At 39.7% G+C, this 21,914-nt stretch overlaps 2 protein-coding genes across 2 annotated transcripts in view; both read left to right on the top strand.

The window, feature by feature from the left end:
- Positions 1–4,236: 4,236 nt before the first annotated feature.
- Positions 4,237–21,914, top strand: part of Muc19 (mucin 19, oligomeric) — a 121,159-nt gene continuing 103,481 nt past the window's right edge. Inside the window, exon 1 of the mRNA NM_001309489.2 lies at positions 4,237–4,328. Within this exon, the coding sequence (NP_001296418.2) occupies positions 4,277–4,328 (52 nt within the window). The 5' untranslated portion in view covers positions 4,237–4,276. The remainder of the gene's footprint in view (positions 4,329–21,914) is intronic.
- The window catches only part of Smgc (submandibular gland protein C), a 30,307-nt gene continuing 12,629 nt past the window's right edge, over positions 4,237–21,914 (top strand). Inside the window, exons 1-8 of the mRNA NM_001004449.2 lie at positions 4,237–4,328; positions 7,493–7,624; positions 8,045–8,218; positions 12,213–12,383; positions 13,316–13,408; positions 17,200–17,223; positions 18,445–18,618; positions 18,986–19,048. Of these exons, the coding sequence (NP_001004449.2) occupies positions 4,277–4,328; positions 7,493–7,624; positions 8,045–8,218; positions 12,213–12,383; positions 13,316–13,408; positions 17,200–17,223; positions 18,445–18,618; positions 18,986–19,048 (883 nt within the window). The 5' untranslated portion in view covers positions 4,237–4,276. The remainder of the gene's footprint in view (positions 4,329–7,492; positions 7,625–8,044; positions 8,219–12,212; positions 12,384–13,315; positions 13,409–17,199; positions 17,224–18,444; positions 18,619–18,985; positions 19,049–21,914) is intronic.

Raw genomic sequence — 21,914 nt, forward strand, 5'->3', positions numbered from 1 at the left:
TTCATTAAAAGTGTTACAACCACAGACTGGAAAACGTAAACAATAGAAATCTGGTTTTGCACCATTCTGTTGCAGGAAGTCTGGGTCCAGGGGCTTGTCAGGGTTCATCCCTTCTAAGGCTCTAAGAAAACACTGCAATCCCAGCATCTCTCTTCCCTGGGCTTGTGAGTGTCTTCTAAGTCAAACTGATTAACATGTCCAGTACATTGCAGAAAGACCAACCCTTAACACCCTCATTTGGGTTTAATTCCCTCTTAATAATGCTACTGTCTCCAAATAGGATTACATTTTGGTAGCCTAAGGAAAGTGATTTCCATATCCTGTATTTTCCATCTGTTTATTTTGGTAGAGACACTAATATGCAAGACACATTTAGAAGAAAAAGTGCAGAAAATATCTTTATTCAGAAGAAAAGAGGACATGTGCAGAGGGTGGGCTAGCCTTAGGAGAACAGGAGGTGAGAATGGACTAGCCTTAGGAATATAGGAGTTGAGAATGGACTAACCTTAGGAGGAAAGAGCAGAGAATGGGCTAGCCTTAGGAAGACGGGAGCAGAGAACGGACTAGTCAAGATAATCTGTAAATGCAGAGAATGAGCTAGCCTTAAGATGGTCAGTAAATTAGAAAATGGCAGAGCATTTAGCAAAGGTCTAACTGGGATGAAAGGCAAGTGAGTTTGCAAACAGAGTAGGAGTGAGTTTTTGAGTGAGGTGGGTAAGGAGTCTCACCACTGTTAAATATACTACAGAGACCCGAAGTCATAGGGAACAGAAGCTCTGAACATGCCCTAGAAGTCCACCTCCATATTGTCAATCTCCCAAGCCCTCTAAATATCAGTGTAAGACAGTGTTAAAATTGAATTGGATGTGTTGTATCACTATGAAGATTATATTGTCTGTATAGAATGCTAAATACTACTTAGGTTTCACATAATTGCATGAGCTTAGTGAATAGTTTCTCAAATTTTTAATTTAATTTTCACTTCTTCCGGAATAAGACTTTTCATATAATAACACATTTCTAACGAGAAATTCGCCCTTCAGATTTTAGATCATACTGTGTATGGCAATGGAGAACTTCTTGTTCTACAGCCCAGGCAGATGTTGTTTAAGATGTCCCACGTTTCCTTTTGGAACAGGCCTTGTTACGTAAACACACCGCCTTGCCCACACTGAAGCTTTTGTGTTCCCAACAGTTGACTTTCTCTGGAAGTACAGTGCTAAGTGTATAGACTCAAGCCACTTCCTTTTGAACCACGAAAATGTCATTTGTCTATTGTTCTTCTTGATGGGCATTCCTCTAAGATACGTATCATAGTTTCATATTATGCTATCATATTGTGAAACATTTGAAAGTCCTCAAAGATCCTTGTAAAACCAATCTGACTCAATTGGAAACTCTTGACCAAAATGAGTCTACATCCTACAAAAAGTCTTTAACGATGCTACTAACATTTATTAGAAATCAAAAGTATAAACTTATATGTAGATACCTTTGCCCTTATAATGATCTCCATCACAGTTACCTTGAAATATGAACAGAGTAAAAATAAACCTTGCATAAGAGTGGGATGTGTTAATAATCATCCAAAAGAGGACCAGAAGAGGACTATCTTGGTGTCAGAGTTGGAGATGAAAGAAGTGCAGACCAAACGTCCCTGGTTCAAATCTCAGGTCCTGATGCAGGAGTTTGTCTGAATTAACACAGCACAGGTAGAGTTCAGGTACAAATGCCAGTTGATGAGTGGAAACTTGTAGCTTTTCTTCTGATAACATCCGTTTTCCCAGAATAATTGAAAGCAAGGTGATCAACTCCGAGGAACGACTAGAAAGGTGCTAGATGCTGGCAGTGAACATTAACTAGAAGAACACCAGAGCAAAGTGGGTAGGGGCTGGAATTGCACCACTATATTCCGTGTTTACACATGGTGAGGAAGTTTATTTGAGTGTATGACCGTATCCAACCATGCTCATTTGCAGGACTGAGGTAGAAGAAAGGAAAGAATTTAATTAAAGCCTTGTTTGGAACTTCCTAACATGTGGCGAACCTAAGGAAAGTGAGGGTAAATGGAAGCCAATAATGGTGATGACTGAGCACAGAAGAGAAGCAGGTGTTGCTGGTGTTAGGAGGACGGATGCAAGCTTCTGGAGAATGTGGGATACTCGACTAGAAAAGCAGGAAGCAAGCCTTTGTAAGACATAGAATATTTGTCATCAAATTTGACTTTGTCCATGATGCGATTACCACCTTGAATCCTTCCCTCGTTGACACGCCCAATTCTTATCTTCTTCCCACTGTCCAGGCATGAGATCCTGCTGTTTGTTTTCTCTTGGTCTCACACTCTCTAGGTTTGTTCTTGAGTGGAGCTGACAGATTATGCCTCATATCTCCTCTCAGTCCCCAGAGAAATTGTGAGTCATTCTATCCTTCTGTTTATCTCAGCCACCTCTTAAGCTCATAAGAGAATAATTGAACGGGAATGGTGATATAAAAATGAGATTTCTGACATCAAGTCCCCTCTATGACAAAGTCACGTATTACAAAGAGAACTGCAGAATAAAATGGTAGTGGTTAATTTGAGTTATATGCCTTAATGAGCAATGTTCCCTCTTAGATATGATTTTTCCCTTTGTGGAAATATCCCCTCTCCATCTTTAAAGCTTTTAGTTGTTAATTACTGAAAAAAATTATAACTGTTGTTTGGAAGCCTTATGAAGTCATTTTCCTTCCCTTTGTGTGTCTGTATGTGTGCTGTGTGTGCACATGCTTATGCATATTTCCTTGTGTGTGGATACACTTGTGTGTTTGGGGATTTAAGGTGGTCTTTCCCGAATGTTCTCCACCTTATTCATCTGAATAGGGTCTCTTAGTGGATCATGGGACTACCCAACTTGCTCTAGGCATCCTCCTTCTCTACCTTCTAAACGTGCTAATGAGAAGCTGGTGCCATGGTCACGTGGCATTTACTTGGATTTTGGGTGTGCAAAGTCCTGTTCACAGGTATACACATTGAGCACTTTGCCCACTAAGCCATTTCTCCAGTTCTGAAATCAGAGCTCTCCTTCACTAGTATGAAGTAGGCCTCGCTCTACCACTAATGTATCATGTGCACTCAATCGCCATGTTTGTGACCCAGAGGGGGAACTCACCTGGCTCTCAGTGCATGTGTTACCCTAAAGAGATAGAGAAGATTTTAAGTATTTTAATCTTTGGTAGGTTGAGGAAGGGGTACGTAATTGGGAGATGGTATCATAAATGTAAAGAAAGAGGAAGTTGGTCTATGTTTTTATCATCTCACACAAATTTGCTAATTTTCTAGGAATAATAAAACTCTTCTCTCTTCTTTAGCTTCTGCAGGTTTCTTGGTAGCAACTGGGTATCAATGAGAAGCGCTGGAGCTGTGTATCTGGCTCTCCCGGGTTCACATCCATTGGGGAGCATGAAAGACATCTTGGTTTTCCTTGCCCTATGCCATTCAGCATGAAACAGCCTTCACCCTGCACTCAAACTTGAACTTGGTACAGATGTTCAGCCCTTAAAATGGTTTTCCATTTCATCTTATTTCTCTCCTAAAACACTTTTTTTTTCTCATGTCAACGTTTCTAGATATTTCTGCTTATGTGTGTGTGTGTGTGTGATCGTGAAGTGCATGGGAAAGATGTGTAATTCAAGTATTGGGAATGTCTCAGTAATAAAGTTAGGACTGTAGCAGCGATACCTCCCTGTATTGCAGTATGCCTGTACCTAGATGATGATTGTCTGTCTCTGAAGAAATAACTATTTCATATTAGTTAGTCAAGGCAAAGGGTTCTTTGTTTCAAGGTTAGCCAATGTTTAAAATACATTTAATTGTCAAAAGAAGGACAATTTTAATATATCATAATATTTGAATTCCTTGAAGCATGAAGACATCTGTGATGATGGACAGGCTACTGATCAAGGCATGTCCTCAGCATATTCGAGGTTTAATCCTCGGGCTTTTAGTTCCTGGCATTGCTATTTGCACAGGGTGGCAAGAAGGCATATTCTGGGTTTGGCGAAAACTGGACTTGGACCAAGGCTGAAGATGTCAGAGAAATTGGATACTAACCTGATGCATATGAGATTGCCTTTGCCTTGCTGCAATGTTTACCTGTGCTGTCACCACCGGGTTTGTCACTCCAACTGCTGACCAGAGCCAATGTTGAGATGGCCTATAAATACTCGGGCTAGAGTTTCCACGATGGACCTGGTTCTCCGGCACGCAGTCTCTACGCTTAGGTCCCAGATCGTCACCATGAAGCTGATACTTCTGTACCTGGCCGTGGTGCTCTGCACCGTTTGCAAAGGTAAAGAATTTGAGCCCCTTTAACTTAGTGAATGCATGTGTATTTAACGTTCAGTGTTCTCTGCTTCCTCCTTGTGCTACAGAGAACAGTGGCATACAGGGATGCTGTGTTTTTATTACAGCAGATGTTACTTATGCATTCCCAGGTGATCTCAGAGGTGTGTGTGTGTGTGTGTGTGTGAGTGTGTGTGTGTGTGTGTGTGTGTGTGTGTGTGTGTGCGCGCGCATGTGCGCTAGCCTTAAGGTTCGTTACTCATTCTCAGCACAGTGTATGTGTTGATAACTATGTTTTGAGTTTACGTTTCTATTAAGTCTAGAATGCTACACTGACAATTGCTGTATTCACAAATCACCTCACTTCTAAAAGGATCAGTCCATCATTCAAACAAAATTTCACAGGTAAAACATTTAGTAAACTAACCAATTTCTTGGATATTTTAAAAAGCCAGACTTATAGAAAGCATTATGATAAATTTAAAAATTGAACAAAATAAAAAATAACAAGCAATAGTTTGATAGTTAGTCAAAATAAGATTAATATGGTTTCACCAGTCATGACTTTATGGAAAGAAGAAAAAAATTAAAGGTCCTGGATAAATAGGAAGTGTTAGTTATAGCTAAAACTACACACACACGCACACACTTACACACACACGCACTCACGCACACACGCACACACTCACACATACACACTCACACACACTCACACACACACTCACACACGCACACATGCACTCACACACACACGCACTCACGCACACACACATACACATACATACACATACATACACACTCACACACACGCACACTCAAACACACACACACCCACTCACGCACACACTCACACATACACACACTCACACACACACACTTACACACACACATGTATATAAAACCATATATCTTTATATATGTAGCCACATAGTATATAATAAAATACAGATCTGATAACATGTGTATATATATTTCTTATATTTTTTAGTCCATTCTTCATTCTCACTAAAATAAAATAAATTCGATCATTTTTATTCTCATTTATAACTAATACATTACTAAGAAAATATTAGGGAAAATAAAGTCAGGTAAAATTTAGATTGGGAACTTTTAGGTCAAGGCTGTTATGGGAAAAAGAAGTAATGTATTCACCAATATTAACTGGTGAGTTTTGCTGGCCTCTGTGTTTTAAAGACTGGGTTGACCTGGAATAGTGTGGCTTTAGGTATAACGGGCCAATGCTTCCCCTAATCACGTGAGGGAATTTTATTAATTAAGAAAGATCCAAAACAATGAATTAGTATTGGAATATTAGTTATCACATATAAAGAGGTGTTGTTCATAGTAAACTTTAAATAAGAGTTGAAGTAAAAGTAATTTATTGTCTTTAAACACATTATACTATTTCTGTTCTTACTTTTTTAAAAAGGAGGGATTGTTTTTCAGTACACCAAAAGGTGAGGATCTCTGAAAAATTGGTCTTTAATTTGCAAGATTACCTACACAAAGAAACCTACACAGAGAACACCCTTTTAGGTTTGTGTTGATGCTGCCCTCCTCCTCCTTTCTATCCCCACCCTTGATCTGAACTCCTCAAGATAGGTTGTTCTGGGATTTCCCTGTTTTCCCAAAGCCATAAATTGTGACTAAGGGAGAGTGGGTGCTCAGTTCATACTGAGATTTTAACTTGAGTGCACATCTCTCTTTTCTAGAGAAGCTCTCTGGAGGTCTTATCAGTCCTGGAGTGGTGGCTCTCTCTTCTGGCTGCTGCAATTTAACACAATGTCTGTGTTGTGGAAGGGCAATGTCTGCTGGTCCACTTCCCAGTCCTCCTCCTTTAACTGCTTACAGATACTCAGATGGCAACACCACTGACCCAGGCTATTTAAGCTCGTTCGTCTGGCAGGAATACGCATCTCAGATGAGGCTGTGAGGTTCTAGCTAGTAGGCAAGTCAAAGAGACAAGAATTCAAGTATGGTATTTATGGCATCTCCAGAAGCCTGGAAGGAACCCAGGAACAGATTCTTAACTGCAAACTACATTTCTGATAGTTCATAATTGCCAGTAATTGACATCACACAGAAAACAATGGTGTCTTAGTCTTCTTGAAAGACACTTATATGGTACTGGAACCCCATCTGTAAGCCACTTCTTTCTGGCATTTGACTCAATATGCTTGTTTGCACTTTCAGGTGTCAATCAATACAAATTATATCAGAACATGTGAGGGGAGTTTTCTGTTTAATGGGACCGCTTTGCTGTTTGTCTTAATATATGCCTGTCGAAATCTGTGTGCTTTGAGTCCCATGTTTTTCAGAAGTAGTCACAATTTCCAGAACTTTGGTTAGTATCAGATCATAAGCCTAGAATTCATGTTGGAAAACCATGATCAATTTGGGCTTAGAACATTACATTTATTAGCAAAATAAAGGTTTGTGGTTGGTACCTGGTCTTTGATAGATATGGATTTAACATTGGATAAATTAACGAAAAAGATTTCAAATTTGTGTGCTTAGAATTAAAGACCATGCTATTGTCCAGAAGAGAGCAGCAGTATAATGACTCTGTTCTGAAGGGTCTTGTGTCTGGAAGAAAGAAATGCCATCTTTGGTCTATTGTGGACTTTGGGAAAATCATTTAAGCGGTGTTTGTTTTTATTGATTTGTCATGCAGAATAGAAAATTTTCCAGCTTTCTTTCTCTGTGACAGTTTCAATGCTAATGATTGGGTTTTTATTATTTTCAGTGTAGTCTTCTTTAGGAACAAAAGGAACAGCTAGAAGAAGGTAGATTTGCAGATGAGTAGCTACATAGATTCTTAACTTTGGAAAGCAAAGGTAGTGAAGGAAACAAGGGTTAATAAAATTCTGTGACTCTGAGTATTTTCTGACATGGAGTCATTGGCCTTAGAAGATGTAGATGTTGGCAGGAACCAGTAAAACATCAGAAAGCTTGATAAAGCTGAGGCATGTCTGTCACCAGATCAAGAAAGCTGATGGACATTATTGAGACAAGACAAAGGGCATGCATGTCCTCATTTATTCATTCAGTCATTGTTTATTGACCCTCAAAACATTTCAATTTCCTATATTTTTCTTTTCATCTTTATGGAAGGGGAAATGTCAAGATGTGCCCATTCTGTCATGACAATATTGTTGTTGTTTCAAACAGCTACAAGTGTCAGAGGTAGAGCTGGCCTCGGTACCTACTCACGCTTTGGATTGGGAGTTTTGCTATCTGGTAAAAAGACTCTGAGTGCCAAGAATTCTGGTGGGAACAAAGACGACAGCGTGTCTGCTGGAGGTAATTGTAGTCATTGGATCTGGTCACTGTTGCTTTCCAATGAATACTTATGCTTAGATAATTTAAATTAATTAACTTGTGAAATAAAACAGGGCTTAAAAAAGGTCTTTTTTTTCAAGCACTAATAAGCAGAGAGCCACTTTTAATAAGGTTTTATGATTTTGGTGTTGTTACTTGTCATGGGAACGGCAGGTTTGCAGCTCAAACACGTGAAGAAAGACTCTGCGGTTGGCTGTGGAATTTGTAGCTTGAATTCTTTTGTTGGCCATGCTTTTACTAGAAAAACACTTAGATCAGGTAATTTGTTGTGGAGGATACGCTTTCGGTGGTTTAGGTATTGTTTTCCAGTGTTCCTGTGTAATGTATGGGAGTTCAGAAAGGTTTCGCTATCTTCTGTGACGTTCTTTTTATATTCTGCAGGTAAAGAGAACTCAAACGATGCACTTAGGCTTGGTTTGGATGGCGCTGCGAGTGTAAACACTAATTTAGATGCTTCTGCTACACACCGTGTTGGAGGAAGTGGATCTTCCACAACTCCGCAGAAAGATGAGCGTTCTCCTTTTGATCTCATTAAAGCTATTTTGAGATTACAAGGTATTCTGCCAAGTCTCAGCTCCTAGGGAGTCACAGAGTTTCAAATATCTTTTTACACTATGTGTGGGTATTGTTTTAGTTTAACGTGAATAGGAAGATCAGGGACTTTAATTTTAGATTTCTTTATTCCTTTTATTTTGCTTTTACACTGGGAGGTAACACTTGGTATTCTATTTTGAACAAAGTGGAGGAAGAAGATTGGAGTTAAAACTTGACCTGGTTATTAATGAGTTTAGTAAAGATAGAATTAATAATGCTGAAAAACGAAGTAAAAGAACTGGAGGTTTTTCTCTTCCCTTTGCTTTTACATTTATTGGAGTCTTGTGGTCTTCATATGACAATGCTTCCCATGACATGCTTTCTGCAGGTAGTGGCAAAGGTGGTAGCAGTGCAGAAACTGGAAGCAGCAGAGGTCGTGGCAGAGGGTCAGGTAGGCTACTTAACATGTGTGAGTGAACTGTGAATAAAAGAAGTGGTTGAAAATCATGGACAGATGGGATTTGGTGCAGAATATTTACTGAAAGAATTGGAAAGGCAAGAACCGACTGGACAGGAGTCTACTGGAACTGGACCTATGAGGCTCAGCGATGATACAGTTTTTCAGACCTGTACTAAAGTAGATCCTTCTGAGAATCTCAAATGGCTTGAAATTCATTGATTCATAACTTGCATTTTCATGTTCCATCAAAGGAAAGAACAGTTGGTACATGTTTTTCGATGGAGACAAACATATTGCGTTTTTTGGTTGTGTTGTGTAGACTTTGATGGAAAGTTAAGTTTAAGTTTGGTCTCAGAAGGAGGAGCGATGTTGGCAGCGGATCGAGCAGTTTATCTCAGCAATACAGAACAGCGAGGTTTAGATACACTCAGGAGTTTAGAGCCTTGTGTTTTGCTGAAAACAAAACATTCCAAGTTGTGTGATATGGCCATTGCCGAGAGAAGCATAGAGTGAAACTTGAACTTGCAAATATAGTTAAATTATGTCCTCTGAGTATAGCCTATGCTGGACGTTCTGTATTCCGGGCAAGTGTATATCATTGGTATTGTCTCACCTAGGATCTTTGAAATTTAGATATTGTGGCCCATGATCTGGGGAATAAATTAATCTGTTTGATTTTTCTCAGAGAGGCCACCTTGCTTTTCTCTCTTGAGGGAAAGGAAAGAAACAGGGACGGATCCAGTAGTTTTCCTTACAGAGATTACCCTGTTCTGTTTTGCGTGAGAAGAAAAAAAAAACCACGGCTAGATTTAGTTTAGATACTGAACTTTCTGTAAAGTCAGCATTTGTGAGAAAAGAGACACATTGTCTAAAAGGCGGTAGCTGATATAGTATCCTATGGTCAGGGGTGACTTTTAATTTGTCAGAATACAGAATTAAATATTTTTTGATGAAAGTCATTTCCCCTTGTATAGCTGACAGCCATATAGCATGAACAAAGAACATTGCTAATTAATAAATTATTTGATAAGATCATTTCAAAAACCAAGGACCAATACCAGTGGCTCAGGTAGTATGTAGCAGTCAAAGCTGAATTTGTCACACTTCCATATTTCCTGTATTAGCCATTGTGTTATTCACCACTTGTAAAGCCTATGTGCCTTCATAGAGGACTACTAAAATGAAGGACAGAGATGGGGTTAGTTATCAATCTGGGTCAACATTCGTAGTGAATATGGAGAAAGAATTCTCTGACAATGAAGAGTCTGGGCATGTTTCATGTCAGATAATTCATAATCAGGTGGTATGACCAGCTATACATAATATAGTCTGTCAACAACCTTTAATAGTCTGATTGAACTAGGAGTGAAAGAAGGGATTATGTGCAGAGACTATGCAAAATAGAAATTTGGGGAAAGGACCAAGGGCAAGACCGAATTCTTTTGGAACTTTAGTGTAATGACACTCAGTAATGAGGCTAGGGCATACAAACTCAGGTAAGTTGTGTGGTCCTGAGGATTTGAAACACACTCAAGTCATCTTATCTTTATCCAGGATATTCACAGTATTGCCATTAGAAAGCGTCAGATGGACAGATTGTCTTAGTTTGTATAGACCTTAAAGAAATGGACCAGGCAATTCAAAGGGCTCTTGATAACCCATGGTCTCCAGTAATCACACTACAAACAAACATGTCCCCACACAGCGAGGATCTGAAGACTGATGCGTATTCACAGCAAGGATCTGAAAACTGATGCATATTTGAATCATTGATATACTTTAGATTTTCCCTTTCCCAGGAAACTCAAGTGGAAGAAGTGGGTTGAGGGAGCAACCATCAAATCGGCTCTCCTCAGAGTCAGGAAATGAGGCCGTAGTCCAGGCTCCCACTGGTAGACAAAATCAGAACGTAGATAACAGCAGTTCGTCTACAGTTTCTGCAACCTCCAGTAAAGGAGGTATCTCGACGTGCATTTCTTTAAGTGGATATCCTGACTATAACATTTATTGTGCTTCAAAATTCCTATGGAGGAAACACATACTCTCATCGTATGATTGTGGATATGCTAGAAAATGAAAACGAGGTGGAAATTAAATTCAGATTTGAACTTTGAATTACTTTGGTTTAGTGGGGACTAATCAGTAACCATGAATTGAATGGATCTCCATAATTCAGTTACAGTCGCTAGAGTGTTGATGTTTCTCTCCATAGACCCAAATCTTTGAGGTGATGTTATTGAAGTTTTACTGTCTTAGATGGTCAATCCAGAATTAATCAGGATACATCCCTAAGATGAAGAGACAGACAAGGGTACGTGCTAATGTAGTTTTGGAAGAAGAGATGTGTACAGAGGGTCAGACAATCTGCCTCAACAGTGAGAACCAGTGAGATGCAAATGCAGTCAGTAGTTTAGATGATTGCATTTCTCTGAGCGAGATGGAATTCAGTGTATTTGACTTGGTCATTGCTGAAGGAAGGGCTGAACTAAATTGGAACTTGCAATTTCCGTTTGAAGTTCTTTCTCTGACAAAAGCAAATGGTAAATGGACATAGCATGTAGTGTGATAGCTGTACATTTTGTCAAGTCAGTGTTTGTGAGAACGAGGAACCATGACCTAAAAGATATAGGTTATGTTTGGACAGTTGGTTAGGAGCAGATTGCTTATTTGTTGGAAACTAAGAATGAATATTGAAAGATTGACCAATATTCTGAAAATATCATCTTAGCCTCTCCAGTTGTCAAGCCTCTTGAAGAGGGAATGAAAAAAAGAAATTCATAGAGGCCTTCACAGAGCTACTTGGACAGACAAGCACTGCTGCCAGTGTCTCGTGTAGTGAAGAGTCCCCCACGTGGCACTGAAAGCAGAACTTCCCAATCTCTATTTTATTGTCAGCTGTCCTTTTTTGTTTTGTATCATATTTTACCCCAGTTGTAGAGAACTGGGAAAGTTCAGGACAGTGTTGTGGTTGGTCAATGGTATAGGTCAAGTCCATGAATGACATTGATCTTACTGACCATGGAAGAAGATTTCTCTGACAAGATTAAATCTGGATATCTCTTGTCAAGTATTTTATGAGGAGAGGTCTTTGGATCAACTTTGACGAGTATAATCTGCCAACAACACTGACATAGCCTGTCTGAACTGTGAGTGGAAGAAGGGATTCCGTGCAGAGCGTTGAATGAAAGGAATCCTGTGACCGAGCCCTGAATTCTGTAGTTGGACCGATGACTTTCAGGGATGTGGTAGGGTATACTCCTTCCGCCAGGCCGTGTTCTTCTCAGTATTTGAAACAGATTTAAAACTCATTGGACTTATTTTGAATTTTTGTCTTCTATTTAAAACAGAGAATTCATTTGTCCAGTTTTGTCATTAGTGATGGTCAGGGTGTCTTTGTATAGTCCTTGATGAATTGAACCATATGATTCTAAGCACTCTTGATACCACATCATCTCCAGTAATCACAGTGTGAGCAAACGTGTCCCCACACAGTGCAGATCTGAGCACTGATGCACATTCAAATCACTGTTGTGCTTACGATTTTACCTTTCCCAGGAGCCACAAGTGGAAGCAGTAAGCTGAGTGTGCACTCAACAAATGATCCCTCCGCCGAGCCAGGAGATGATCCTACAGCCCAGGGGCCACAAGCAACTGCATCTAGTACACCAAAGCAGAATGTAGACATTAACTTGTCGTCTGCAGGCTCTGCAACCTCCAATGACGGAGGTATCTTGACTTGCATTTCTTTTACTAGATATCCTGCCTAGAACATTAATTGTGTTTCAGAGTTCCTATGGAGAAAACACGTGCTCACATCATGTGGTTGTAGATGTGTTAGAAAATGAAAGCAAGGTTGAAATCAAATTCAGATTTAAATTTTGAATCACTTTGGTTTAGTGAGGATTCATCAGTAGTCATGAGTTGAATAGATCTCTATAATTCAGCCAAGTTCCTAATAGTGTTGCTGTTTCTCTCCACAGACCTAAATATTTGATGTGATATTAATGTAATTTAATTGTCTTAGATTGTCAATCCTGAGCTTCATCAGCGTACATCCATAAGATGAAGAGAGAAACAAGGAAACAGGCCAATGCAGTATTGAAGCAGGAGAGATAGCTGCAGAGGATCAGAAAATTTGCTCAGTGTTGTGAAGCCATGAGATGAAAATTCAGTCAATAGTTTAGATGATTGCATTTCTCTGAACGGGATGGAATTCAGTGTATTTTACTTGGCCATTACTGAAGGAAGGGCTGAGCTAAATTTGAAATGGAAAATTCTGTTAGAAGTTCATGCTGTGACAATAACAAATGATAAAAGGACATCGGGAATCTGTGTTCAGTTCTGGTGTGTTGACAAGAGGTGTAGTCTCACCTAGGGCCTTTTGAACTTTAATTGATACTAATATGGTGAAATGGCTAAATTTCTCATTCAGACTTTCCATGGTGAGATGACAATGTTCAGTTTGGGTGAGGAAAAAAAGAAGGCTGGATCGTGCTTAGATGTTGTTCTTTGTACCAAGTCAGTTATTGTTAGAGCAGAAAATTTGTGAAAAAGGGCTAGTAGCTATGTATTATCACACGGTGTGGTGGTGACTTTAAATTTGGCACAATATTCAACTTTTGTCCTGTATTCTAATAAAATCCCTTTCCCTCCTGCAGCTCCCACACCTAGGGAACAGTCAAGTGCGGATTCCTTATTGGAAGAATCGCAAAACCTAGGGAATGAGTCCCCGACTGAAGCCAGTGGCTCAGGTAGTCCCATGACAGGGGTCAGTGTGTGGTGGTCAAACCTGAATTGTGCTGAGGTTCAAAACTCCTGTTTGTTGGCAGCTGAAAGTTACCAAGTTATAAAATCTAGGTGCCTTGTTCGAAGGCTGTTAAGAACATGGAAAGTCATCTGGTAGATCATGACTCTGGGGCCAGCCGTGCTGATAGTGATCATAGTAAAAGTGAAAGAATATTTCTTTGGAAATGAAGATTGTGGTTGTGTTTCCTGTCAGACATTTTATGATCATACATTTTTGATCACGTTTTCATAATATAGTCTGTCAATACCTCCTGATATTCAGGCAGAACTTTGAGTATAAGAAGGCATTCACCTTGGAATTTACAGAACAGAACTTTATGATCAGGAGAAAGGGACAGTCCTGAGGTCTTCTGAAGTAGACACATGATTGTCAGTGTGGACACTGTGGCTTGCCCTCTCTGTCAGGCTGGGTTTTTCTGAGAATTATCAATAGGTTCAACATTCTTCCTCTTTCTTCTCCTCTTCCTTCTCTTCCTCCACCTCTTTGTCCTCTGCCTCCTCCTCTTCCTTTTTCTTTCTGCCTCTTTCTCCTCTTCCTTCTTGTCTTCCTCATTTTATTCCTCCTCTTCATCTAGTTATCTCAGATTTATATTTCCTGTAAAAGGGAGAGAAACTATTTTCTACAGCTTTTTGGTTAAAAAGGGCTGCATGGATATTTGGCTGGATTGTATGGACCATAATAAAAATGGGTCACATCGTTCCCTGGGCAGTTGATAGCCCTTGATCTCTAGGAATCAAGTTATGAAGACACTTTTCTTTCCATGGTGCAGTTATGATGCGGATGCCTAGGCTGTCATCTTTTTGGTTATGATTTTACCTTTGCTTTGACTCAAGAGAAAACTGTAGACTGCATCTGTCAGATGGAGTCTTCACATTGAGTAGACTCTGTGACATTACAGGATCAACAAGCTGCTCGATCTGGTAGGAATAACTTGACTAAAGTTATCAGCATCCAGTCTAGAGTCTCAATCCTACAAGCATGTCACATCCCGACCTGAATTCCTAGTCCATGCACATCCTGCTTTCAGCATGCATTTTGGTTTTAAATTCCTGTTGAAGAAGTGCTTGGTCTCATCAGCTGGTTCATTAGGTGTTAGAGAATGACAGAAAAGTTGACATTACATTCAGATTGAGATTTTGAATTACATTGGTTTGGTGATGATGAATTTGTACATTTAAATGGCTCTGTTAATTCTTGTATAGACCTTAGCATGTTGATGCTCCCTTCCTTAGACCACAGTGTGTGTATTGATTGCTATTGAAGCCTTATTGTCTTAAAACAACAATCCTGAAATATGCCAATGTGCAAGCCTAAGTTGAAGAGAGTGACAAAGGAACGGGTCAAATAGAGTCATAAAAATGAGGGATCCCTGTAGGGCAGCAGGCAGTGAACAACTGAGTTCTAAATTATGGCATTCATTTCTCTGAAAGTGAAAATTTTCCATGTTATTTAACTGGCCATTGTTTTCAGAAAGGCAGAGGTAAACTGGCCCTTGAAATATGTAGTTGAATTTTACCCTCTGACAATAGCCTGTGGTAACATGTTCCTGAGAATCTATGCTCAGGGCATAGGTTAAATAAAGGCAAAAGAATCAAGGTAGTATGTAGTTTAAAGCTGTACTTTTTGTCAAGTCATTGGTTGTGAGAACAATGAACCATGCTCTGAAAGGTAGTAGATTAGGTTCTGGCAGGTGGCTAGCAGCAGCTTGTTTAATTTGTTGAAAACAAGGAGTGAATATTACATGCTTGACCAAAAATCCGATGATATCATTTTAACTTCCCCAGAAGACAGCTCTAATGAAGAGAACCTAATGAAAAAGGTCCTAAAGGCCTTAGCTGACAGAATTCCACAGTCAAGCACTGGTTCCAGTGACTCAGGTAGTCAAGTATGAGTATGTGACAGTGAAAATTGACCCTCCAAACACTTGCTTTATTGCCAGGTGTTTGGCTTTGTGTTTTATCCAAGTTGTAGAGTCTGCATGCCTTGGTAGAGGATTTGTAAAGTGAAGGACATTGTTGTGGTTGGTCAATGGTCTGGGTCAAAGCCCATTGCTAACATTGACCTTAGTGAACACAGAAGAGTATTTCCTTGACCAGATAAAACCTGGATGCTTCCTGTCAAATATTTTATGAGGAGAAGTCTGTTGATAACTTTTGCCAGATATAATCTGCCAACACCCTTCTAATTATCGGGCTGAACTGTGAGTGGGAAAAGGAATTGTGTGCAGAGCACTAAATGAAAAGATTTTTGTGACCCTTCCTGATGAGTGACTTGAACTCTTTTGGACTTCAGCGATAATCCTAAGGCACACCCGCTACACTTTGCTGTGTCCTCTTGTGAATTTGACAAAGATTCAGAACTCATTGTCTTTCCTTGGATTTTTGGTTTCTACCAAACTGAGAGAATTTGTTTCCCCAGTTTTGCCATTAGAGAGGGTCAGCGAAAGTATTGTGGCTTTGTCTAGACCCTGATGAACCAGACCATATTATTCTAAGGGCTTTTAAGAACCCATCATGCCCAGTAATCACACCATGAACAAACTTGTCCCCACATAGTGCTGATCTGAAGACTGATGCACATTCAAATCATCCTTATACTATGACTTTCCCTTTGCCAGGTGACTCAAGGCTAAGCAGTAGGCTGAGTAGGCCGAGTCATGGTCTCTCCACAGAGGCAGGAGATGGCCCCTACTCCAGGGTCAACAAGCAGTTGCACTTGGTAGAATTGAGTAGGATGTAGGTATTTGCAGTCCATCCACAGTATCTGCAAGCTCTGATGAAGGAAGTATGAGTGACTCAGGTTTCCATGCATTCCTTTCCATGGTTATTCTGCCTATACATTAAAACATATTTTGTTCTGATTTCCTACGGAGGAAACACATGCTCTCATTGTGTGTTTGTGGTTGTGTTAGACAATGAAAAGAAACATGTTGAAATTAAATTCCAGATTTCAACTTTGAATCACTTTGGTTTAGTGAGGATCAATCAGTAATCTTACATGAAACGGCTCGCTATATACAATTCGGTTACAGACCTCAGAATGTTGATGTTTCTCTCCACAGACCAAAATATTTAAGGTGATTTCATAGAAATGTTAGTGTCTCAGAGTGTCAATCCTGGTCTTGGTTCATTCCTAAATGAAGAGAAACATAAGGGAACAGGTCAATGTAGCATTGAAAGAAGGCAAGATTCCTGTAGAGAGGGTCAGACAATCTGCCTCAGCAGTGCGAGCCAGGGAGACGTAAATGCAGTCAAAGTTTAGATCATTACAATTCTCTAAATGAGAGGGAGTTCAGTGTACTTACTTGGTCATTGCTGAAGGAAGGGCTGAGCTAAATTTGAAGTTGAGGTTTTTGTTTAAAGTTCATGCTGTAGCAATCACCAATGATAAAAGGACCTTGGGAATCTGTGCTCAGATCTGTGTTGACAAGAGGTATAGTCTCACCTAGAACCTTTTGAACTCTAATTGTTACTGATAGGGCAAAATGGCTAAATTCATCTCATTCAGACTTTCCACACAGTTCCCTTTTCCGTGATAAGAACGAAGGATGGATCTAGGTTGGATGCTGTTCTTTCTGCCAAATCATTTTTTGTGGAAACATAGAAAAATTGTAGAAAATCTGGTAATCTATGTATTATTACATGTTCTGGTGATGACTTTAAATTTGTGTCACTACAAAGTATGAATATTTAACTTTAGTCCTGTGCTCTGATAAAATCCCTTTCCTTCCTACAGCTGACAAGCCTACTGCACATTCAGGTAATTCATTTTCAGGAGAATTGGAGCGAATATTTGACACAAACCCAATAAAGCCAGTGTCTCAGGTAGTCACGTTGTCAGTGTGTGGTCATCAAGTATAAATTGTTCTGAGGTTCCAAACCTTTGCTGGCAGCTGGATATTATCCGGATGGAAGTTCTTGGCACCTTTTTAAAGGACCATTAGGAGTAAAGGGAATAGTTGTGATATGTCATGCGTCTGATTAAAAATTGGTATTAGTGAACACCACAGATTTCTCTGGCAATGAAGATGGTGGTGGTGGTGGTGGTGGTGGTGGTGGTGGTGGTGGTGGTGGTGGTGGTGGTGGTAGTAGTAGTAGTAGTTGATGTTGTCCTCTTCTTCTTCTTCTTCTTCTTCTTCTTCTTCTTCTTCTTCTTCTTCTTCTTCTTCTTCTTCTTCTTCTTCTTCTTCTTCTTCTTCTTCTTCTTCTTCTTCTTCCTCTTCTTCTTCTTCTTCTTCTTCTCCTTCTCCTTCTCCTTCTCCTTCTCCTCCTCCTCCTCCTTCTCCTCCTCCTTCTTCTCCTTCTTCTCCTTCTTCTCCTCCTCCTTCTCCTCCTCCTCCTTCTTCTCCTTCTTCTCCTTCTCCTCCTCCTCCTTCTCCTCCTCCTCCTTCTTCTTCCTATTCTTCTTCTTCTTCTTCTTCTTCTTCTTCTTCTTCTTCTTCTTCTTCTTCTTCTTCTTCTTCCTCTTCCTCCTCCTCCTCCTCCTCCTCCTCCTCCTCTTCCTCCTCCTCTCCTGCTTCTTTGTCTTCTTCTTCTTCAGATATTTTATGATCATATATGTTGATCATGTTTTTATAATGCAGTTTGTGAAAAACCTTCTGATAATGTAGCTGAAATGTGAGTGGTAGGAAAGATTCGATGTAGAGCATTTACAGAATAAACTGTTTTTCAAGTTAGAAGAAAAAATAAGCAGAGAGTCACTTTTAATAAGGTTTTATGTTTTTGGTGTTGTTACTTGTCATGGGAACTGCTGGTTTGTGGCTCAAACACGTGAAGAAAGACTCTGCGGTTGGCTGTGGAATTTGTAGCTTGAATTCTTTTGTTGGCCATGCTTTTACTAGAAAAACACTTAGATCAGGTAATTTGTTGTGGAGGATACGCTTTCGGTGGTTTAGGTATTGTTTTCCAGTGTTCCTGTGTAATGTATGGGAGTTCAGAAAGGTTTCGCTATCTTCTGTGACGTTCTTTTTATATTCTGCAGGTAAAGAGAACTCAAACGATGCACTTAGGCTTGGTTTGGATGGCGCTGCGAGTGTAAACACTAATTTAGATGCTTCTGCTACACACCGTGTTGGAGGAAGTGGATCTTCCACAACTCCGCAGAAAGATGAGCGTTCTCCTTTTGATCTCATTAAAGCTATTTTGAGATTACAAGGTATTCTGCCAAGTCTCAGCTCCTAGGGAGTCACAGAGTTTCAAATATCTTTTTACACTATGTGTGGGTATTGTTTTAGTTTAACGTGAATAGGAAGATCAGGGACTTTAATTTTAGATTTCTTTATTCCTTTTATTTTGCTTTTACACTGGGAGGTAACACTTGGTATTCTATTTTGAACAAAGTGGAGGAAGAAGATTGGAGTTAAAACTTGACCTGGTTATCAATGAGTTTAGTAAAGATAGAATTAATAATGCTGAAAAACGAAGTAAAAGAACTGGAGGTTTTTCTCTTCCCTTTGCTTTTACATTTATTGGAGTCTTGTGGTCTTCATATGACAATGCTTCCCATGACATGCTTTCTGCAGGTAGTGGCAAAGGTGGTAGCAGTGCAGAAACTGGAAGCAGCAGAGGTCGTGGCAGAGGGTCAGGTAGGCTACTTAACATGTGTGAGTGAACTGTGAATAAAAGAAGTGGTTGAAAATCATGGACAGATGGGATTTGGTGCAGAATATTTACTGAAAGAATTGGAAAGGCAAGAAATGACTGGACAGGAGTCTACTGGAACTGGACCTATGAGGCTCAGCGATGATACAGTTTTTCAGACCTGTACTAAAGTAGATCCTTCTGAGAATCTCAAATGGCTTGAAATTCATTGATTCATAACTTGCATTTTCATGTTCCATCAAAGGAAAGAACAGTTGGTACATGTTTTTCGATGGAGACAAACATATTGCGTTTTTTGGTTGTGTTGTGTAGACTTTGATGGAAAGTTAAGTTTAAGTTTGGTCTCAGAAGGAGGAGCGATGTTGGCAGCGGATCGAGCAGTTTATCTCAGCAATACAGAACAGCGAGGTTTAGATACACTCAGGAGTTTAGAGCCTTGTGTTTTGCTGAAAACAAAACATTCCAAGTTGTGTGATATGGCCATTGCCGAGAGAAGCGTAGAGTGAAACTTGAACTTGCAAATATTGTTAAATTATGTCCTCTGAGTATAGCCTATGCTGGACGTTCTGTATTCCGGGCAAGTGTATATCATTGGTATTGTCTCACCTAGGATCTTTGAAATTTAGATATTGTGGCCCATGATCTGGGGAATAAATTAATCTGTTTGATTTTTCTCAGAGAGGCCACCTTGCTTTTCTCTCTTGAGGGAAAGGAAAGAAACAGGGACGGATCCAGTAGTTTTCCTTACAGAGATTACCCTGTTCTGTTTTGCGTGAGAAGAAAAAAAAAACCACGGCTAGATTTAGTTTAGATACTGAACTTTCTGTAAAGTCAGCATTTGTGAGAAAAGAGACACATTGTCTAAAAGGCGGTAGCTGATATAGTATCCTATGGTCAGGGGTGACTTTTAATTTGTCAGAATACAGAATTAAATATTTTTTGATGAAAGTCATTTCCCCTTGTATAGCTGACAGCCATATAGCATGAACAAAGAACATTGCTAATTAATAAATTATTTGATAAGATCATTTCAAAAACCAAGGACCAATACCAGTGGCTCAGGTAGTATGTAGCAGTCAAAGCTGAATTTGTCACACTTCCATATTTCCTGTATTAGCCATTGTGTTATTCACCACTTGTAAAGCCTATGTGCCTTCATAGAGGACTACTAAAATGAAGGACAGAGATGGGGTTAGTTATCAATCTGGGTCAACATTCGTAGTGAATATGGAGAAAGAATTCTCTGACAATGAAGAGTCTGGGCATGTTTCATGTCAGATAATTCATAATCAGGTGGTATGACCAGCTATACATAATATAGTCTGTCAACAACCTTTAATAGTCTGATTGAACTAGGAGTGAAAGAAGGGATTATGTGCAGAGACTATGCAAAATAGAAATTTGGGGAAAGGACCAAGGGCAAGACCGAATTCTTTTGGAACTTTAGTGTAATGACACTCAGTAATGAGGCTAGGGCATACAAACTCAGGTAAGTTGTGTGGTCCTGAGGATTTGAAACACACTCAAGTCATCTTATCTTTATCCAGCATATTCACAGTATTGCCATTAGAAAGGGTCAGATGGACAGATTGTCTTAGTTTGTATAGACCTTGAAGAAATGGACCAGGCAATTCAAAGGGCTCTTGATAACCCATGGTCTCCAGTAATCACACTACAAACAAACATGTCCCCACACAGCGAGGATCTGAAGACTGATGCGTATTCACAGCGAGGATCTGAAAACTGATGCATATTTGAATCATTGATATACTTTAGATTTTCCCTTTCCCAGGAAACTCAAGTGGAAGAAGTGGGTTGAGGGAGCAACCATCAAATCGGCTCTCCTCAGAGTCAGGAAATGAGGCCGTAGTCCAGGCTCCCACTGGTAGACAAAATCAGAACGTAGACACCAGCAGTTCGTCTACAGTCTCTGCAACCTCCAGTAAAGGAGGTATCTCGACGTGCATTTCTTTAAGTGGATATCCTGACTATAACATTTATTGTGCTTCAAAATTCCTATGGAGGAAACACATAATCTCATCGTATGATTGTGGATATGCTAGAAAATGAAAACGAGGTGGAAATTAAATTCAGATTTGAACTTTGAATTACTTTGGTTTAGTGGGGACTAATCAGTAACCATGAATTGAATGGATCTCCATAATTCAGTTACAGTCGCTAGAGTGTTGATATTTCTCTCCATAGACCCAAATCTTTGAGGTGATGTTATTGAAGTTTTACTGTCTTAGATGGTCAATCCAGAATTAATCAGGATACATCCCTAAGATGAAGAGACAGACAAGGGTACGTGCTAATGTAGTTTTGGAAGAAGAGACGCGTACAGAGGGTCAGACAATCTGCCTCAACAGTGAGAACCAGTGAGATGCAAATGCAGTCAGTAGTTTAGATGATTGCATTTCTCTGAGCGAGATGGAATTCAGTGTATTTGACTTGGTCATTGCTGAAGGATGGGCTGAACTAAATTGGAACTTGCAATTTCCGTTTGAAGTTCTTTCTCTGACAAAAGCAAATGGTAAATGGACATAGCATGTAGTGTGATAGCTGTACATTTTGTCAAGTCAGTGTTTGTGAGAACGAGGAACCATGACCTAAAAGATATAGGTTATGTTTGGACAGTTGGTTAGGAGCAGATTGCTTATTTGTTGGAAACTAAGAATGAATATTGAAAGATTGACCAATATTCTGAAAATATCATCTTAGCCTCTCCAGTTGTCAAGCCTCTTGAAGAGGGAATGAAAAAAAGAAATTCATAGAGGCCTTCACAGAGCTACTTGGACAGACAAGCACTGCTGCCAGTGTCTCGTGTAGTGAAGAGTCCCCCACGTGGCA

This window comes from Rattus norvegicus, chromosome 7, assembly GCF_036323735.1.
Source record: "Rattus norvegicus strain BN/NHsdMcwi chromosome 7, GRCr8, whole genome shotgun sequence".
In the NCBI taxonomy this organism is placed as follows: domain Eukaryota; kingdom Metazoa; phylum Chordata; class Mammalia; order Rodentia; family Muridae; genus Rattus; species Rattus norvegicus.